The following is a 5878-nucleotide window of genomic DNA, read 5'->3' as shown; positions in this document are numbered from 1 at the left end:
AGTGTAGTGGTATAGTGTAGTGGTGTAGTGGAGTGGTATAGTAGTGTAGTGGTGTAGTGGTATGGTGTAGTGGTGTAGTAGTGTAGTGGCGTAGTGGTGTAGTGCTGTAGTGGTATAGTGGTATGGTGTAGTGCTGTAGTAGGGTAGTGGTGTAGTGGTAGAGTGTTGTGGTAGTGGTGTAGTGTAGTGGTGTAGTGGTAGAGTGTTGAGGTATCGTGTAGTGGTGTAGTGTAGTGGTATAGTGTAGTGGTGTAGTGTAGTGGTTTAGTGTAGTGGTATAGTGTAATGGGGTGAAACAGGAGCCTCTGTCACAAATTCCAGAAATATAATAAAATGCCCTACTTTTGACCAGAGCCCCTACCTAACCCTAACCTTAACCTTAACTCTAACCCTAACCTTAACTCTAAACCTAACCCTAACCTTAACTCTAACCCTAACCTTAACCCTAACCTTAACTCTAAACCTAACCCTAACCCTAACGTCATGTGCCCTGATCAAAAGTAATGCACTCCATAGGCAACAGGGGGCGTTTAAGGCCACTTCCCTGGCCTTCTCCTTCTATGTATAGGGGTTCACAGCTCCTTTGATCACTGGTTCCCTGTTGAGGTACGTAGCCCAGTAAACCAGGTTGAATGTCCCAAACAGAACAGGAAACACTATGCGGGACATCTTGTCGATCTTGCTGACGCTGTTGTAAGTCTTTTTGGGGTCCGGGGTCTTGACCTCAGCCAGTTTCAGCTGGATGTCTGCGCTGTTGGAGATGGTGGAGATGGCATTGTCCTTAGTCAGGTTGGGAGTGTAGCTGACCCCAGCTGAACAGGTGTTGTTAGGTTTCTTGGACAGAGCCGTAGGGTTTTTCTGGTCAGGAGAAGGACGAAAGGAAAACATTTTTTCAGTATTTCATTCTAAATTCACATTGATAACATTGAATCCTATTTAAATGAGGAAACATCTTGACTCTGAACACAACTTTCCCTCAGTATGCTAAGTACTATTGCAACAGTGGTATGAAAGAAAATAATAGACATTCTAGACTGACGTTGGGGCTTCAGTGAAAACGATGGAAGCCATGTATTAAAGGATGATTGGCTGTAAACAAAATCAGGGCATCAATAGTATCAATAGTAGTACAGCATAACTAGTAAAGGTATCAATAGTGTCATGACGGGCCTGTGAGGATCAGCTCTACAGAGATATCTCTACCTCCCGCAGAGTGGGGGGGTTATGACACCTCACGCCCACCGTAAATTTTAGGGCAGCAGACTAATCCTTTTTCCTTTAGTGTTTGGGACTGGAAGGTCTGTGTGTACCGTATGGAGAGTCGACCATAGAACTGTAACATGCATTACATGGACTGGAAGGTCTGTGTGTACCGTATGGAGAGTCGACCATAGAACTGTAACATGCATTACATGGACTGGAAGGTCTGTGTGTACCGTATGGAGAGTCGACCATAGAACTGTAACATGCATTACATGGACTGGAAGGTCTGTGTGTACCGTGTGTACCGCAGATACCCAACAGAGATACCCAACAGAGATACCCAAAAGAGATACCCAACAGAGATACCCAAAAGAGACTTTCAACAGGTAAATACATGTATTATAATACTTCTTATCCATAAGAGAGGCAGTTCGGGGCAAGGTGTTAGGGCTAAACTAAGCGTAGTTTACAAATATATTCAAGTGTTGCTTTTCTCTCTCTCTTTAAATCTCCATCTTGTGTAACACGTGTCATATTGTGTCGGTCCACTATGGACCTGTTGTCATTGTATTAAGTTCTAACCAATAACCTAGTCCTAGACTATGTGTGTATGTGTATCTTATGTTATCATTTAGCTTGTTAGTAAATAAATAATCAACTCAACGTGTGTGGTATGGAGTGATTACTGAGACCGGGGTTTGTGCAGATTTACGAATTATGCAACGTTCAGAATGAGACTGACGAGGGAATTAATTAGTTAGTGACTGCTATGACATCGATATTTTCAGACATTCTTGAGTTAAGGTATCAATAGTACAGTGTATCAATTGTACAGTTTAACTAGTTAAGGTATCAATACTACAGTTTAACTAGTTAAGGTATCAATACAATAGTTTAACTAGTTAAGGTATCAATAGTACAGTTTAACTAGTTAAGGTATCAATAGTACATTGTATCAATAGTACAGTTTAACTAGTTAAGGTATCAATAGTACAGTGTATCAATAGTACAGTTTAACTAGTTAAGGTATCAAAGGTACAGTTTAGTACAGTTTAACTAGTTAAGGTATCAAAGGTACAGTTTAACTAGTTAAGGTATCAATAGTACAGTATATCAATAGTACAGTTTAACTAGTTATGGTATCAATAGTACAGTATATCAATAGTACAGTGTAACTAGTTAAGATATCAATATAACAGTGTAACTAGTTATGGTATCAATAGTACAGTTTAACTACTAAGGTATCAAATGTACAGTTTAACCTAGTTAAGGTATCAATATAACAGTGTGACTAGTTAAGGTATCAATATAACAGTGTAACTAGTTAAGGTATCAATATAACAGTGTAACTAGTTAAGGTATCAATATAACAGTGTAACTCGTTAAGGTATCAAAAGTCTTCTGATCATACATGAATAAACAATCCAGCTATCCAAAGATCGACAATTTTTTATTTCACGGAAGAAATCAACCAACACACAAACAGAGCAATCCCAGCCCACACACAAACAGAGCAATCCCAGCCCACACACAAACAGAGCAATCCCAGCCCACACACAAACAGAGCAATCCCAGCCCACACACAAACAGAGCAATCCCAGCCCACACACAAACAGAGCAATCCCAGCCCACACACAAACGGATGCATGCCCAACCCACACACAATCGATGCATGCCCAGTCCACACACAATCGATGCATGCCCAACCCACAGACAATCGATACATGCCCAACCCACAGACAATCGATGCATGCCCAGCCCACAGACAATCGATGCATACCCAGCCCACAGACAATCGATGCATGCCCAGCCCACAGACAATTGATGCATGCCCAACCCACAGACAATCGATGCATGCCCAACCCACACACAAACGGATGCATGCCCAGCCCACAGACAAACAGATGCATGCCCAGCCCACAGACAAGGCCAGTAGCTAGGGGAGGATAAATGCTAGCAGGAGATAGTGGACTGCCTCAGTGCCTGGAGGCTGGCAGAGCCTGGAAGCTGGCATAGCCTGGATCCACGCAGAGCCTGGAGGCTGGCAGAGCTTGGAGACTGGCAGAGCTTGGAGACTGGCAGAGCCTGGACCCTGGCAGAGCCTGGAGACTGGCAGACCCTGGACCCTGGCAGAGCCTGGAGATTGGCAGAGCCTGGAGATTGGCAGAGCCTGGACCCTGGCAGAGCCTTGAGACTGGCAGAGCCTAGACCGTGGCAGAGCCTGGAGACTGGCAGAGCATGGACCCTTGCAGAGCCTGGACCCTGCCAGAGCCTGGGGATTGGCAGAGCCTGGACCCTGGCAGAGCCTGGAGACTGGCAGAGTCTGGACCCTGGCAGGTTGAGCTGTGTACCTATTGACTCACACACACACACACACACACACACACACACACACACACACACACACACACACACACACACACACACACACACACACACACACACACACACACACACACATAAACACATCCATCACACCCATAACACACTCACAATACACTCACACACAAACATAAGCACACCTACAACACACACAAACATAAACACACCCACAACACACACAAACATAAACACACCCACACACACACCTATCCACCCACCTACAAATACACACACACCTTACGCGTATCCTCCATGGCTTTCTTCCCATCCCAGGCCCAGCTCCTCTTGGTAAAGTAGTTGACGGTAGCGAACTCGATAAGAGCAGAGAAGACGAAGGCATAACAGACTGCTATGAACCAGTCCATGGCTGTGGCATACGCCACCTTGGGCAGAGAGTTACGGGCACTGATGCTAAGAGTGGTCATGGTCAGCACGGTGGTCACACCTATGAAGAGAGATGAGGAAGGAGAAACATAATGGAGAGAAGGACAAACCAAGGCTGGTTTCAGGCATTTTCTCTGTCCACGAGGAGATCTTTTCCCATTGTTTCCGTAACTCTCTGGCCCAAGGTGGCGTATGCAACGCAGAGAGATGGAGACACTTAGAGAAACAGAGAGAAACAGGCAAATAGAGAGAGAAACAGGAAGAAACAGACAAATAGAGAGAGAAACAGGAAGAAACAGACAAATAGAGAGAGAAACAGGAAGAAACAGACAAATAGAAACAGATATGCTGGGTACCTACTGACCAAGAAAATATGTTATGAAAAATGAAAACAATTCTATTTAAAAATTATATAATTTTTTAAAATTATTATTATTTCATGTTTATTTAACCTTTATTTAACTAGGCAAGTCAGTTAAGAACAAATTCTTATTTACAATGACGGCCTACACCGGCCAAACCCGGACGACGCTGGTGCGCCGCCCTGTGGGACTCCACATCGCGGCCGGTGGTGATGCAGCCCGGACATGCCTTATTAAAATAATGGTTTAAGGAAATACACCACGTTACTATAACACGAAACAGCTCAATCAATCAAGCCTGATAGTGCTGTCAGTACAAAAGCAAAGCATATGATAAAAACAAGATTGAAAAGTTAGCGGAATGGGGTAATGTCTTAGTGTGGGGTGGGAAGAATGCAATTAAAAAACCTTGTGTGTGGTACAGCTCACATTAGTGTTGGGGCACCTCTACTAAGACTATGAATTAGGCTGTTTGAGAAGGTTTGAATCCTAAGAAACCTGCCAACACATTGTTGGAAGTACAACAGACCAACATAACTACTGCAGTAGGTCAAAGCTGTACGCTACAAAACCTCAGTAGAGCATTGGGTGAAGAACGCATTGGGTGGAAAATGCATTATGGTGCTCATGGGAATTTCCTTTCGTTTTTTTGCCTTCAGAAAACTGTCACGCTACTGACTAAAGACAGTCCTGGCATCTACAGACTCATAGAGATGCAATATAATTCTGCTGTCACATTACTGACCGAAGACAGTCCTGGCATCTACAGACTCATAGAGATGCAATATAATTTTGTTGTCACATTACTGACCGAAGACAGTCCTGGCATGTACAGACTCATAGAGATGCAATATAATTTTGTTGTCACATTACTGACCGAAGACAATCCTGGCGGGGACAGACTCATAGAGATGCAATATAATTCTGTTGTCACATTACTGACCGAAGACAGTCCTGGCGGGGACAGACTCGCGGTTGAGCCAGAAGGACACCTGGGAGAGGATGACGGTCATGAAGCAGGGCATGTAAGTCTGGATGACGAAATAGCCGATCTTCCTCTTCAGATAGAAGTGACACATCATCACTGTGTACTGACCTGCAGGGGCAGACGGACAGACGGACAGAGGGAGGGAGAATGTGGGGATTATGGGGGGAAATAGAGGGAGAATGGAGAGAGAATGGAGAGAGAATGTAGGGAATATGGAGGGAAAATGGAGGGAGAGGGAAAATGGAGAGAGAATGAGAGAGAATAGAGGGAGAATAGAGAGACAATTGAGGGAGAATGGAAAAAGTATGGAGGGAGAATGGAGGGAGAGAAATAATGGAGAGAGAATGGAGGGAGAGAGAATGTAGGGAGAATAGAGAGACAATTGAGGGTGAATGGAAAAAGTATGGAGGGAGAATGGAGGGAGAGTGAGAATGGAGAGAGAATGGAGGGAGAGAGAGAATGGAGGGAGAATGGAGGGAGAGTGAGAATGGAGAGAGAATGGAGGGAGAATGGAGGGAGAGATAGAATGGAGGGAGAATGGAGGGAGAGAGAGAATGCA

General features: G+C 44.3%; 1 protein-coding gene across 1 annotated transcript in view; it reads right to left on the bottom strand.

Moving 5' to 3' along the window:
* Nucleotides 1-249: 249 nt before the first annotated feature.
* The window catches only part of LOC139410296 (gamma-aminobutyric acid type A receptor subunit alpha5), a 76644-nt gene continuing 71015 nt past the window's right edge, over nt 250-5878 (bottom strand). Inside the window, exons 8-11 of the mRNA XM_071155786.1 lie at nt 5275-5427; nt 3822-4030; nt 475-858; nt 250-420 (exon numbers count right to left, since the gene is read on the bottom strand). Of these exons, the coding sequence (XP_071011887.1) occupies nt 559-858; nt 3822-4030; nt 5275-5427 (662 nt within the window). The 3' untranslated portion in view covers nt 250-420; nt 475-558. The remainder of the gene's footprint in view (nt 421-474; nt 859-3821; nt 4031-5274; nt 5428-5878) is intronic.

Source organism: Oncorhynchus clarkii, chromosome 5, assembly GCF_045791955.1.
Source record: "Oncorhynchus clarkii lewisi isolate Uvic-CL-2024 chromosome 5, UVic_Ocla_1.0, whole genome shotgun sequence".
NCBI lineage: Eukaryota > Metazoa > Chordata > Actinopteri > Salmoniformes > Salmonidae > Oncorhynchus > Oncorhynchus clarkii.
Note: the sequence above shows the minus strand (reverse complement) of the source record. Positions and strands in the feature narration are given on the sequence as shown.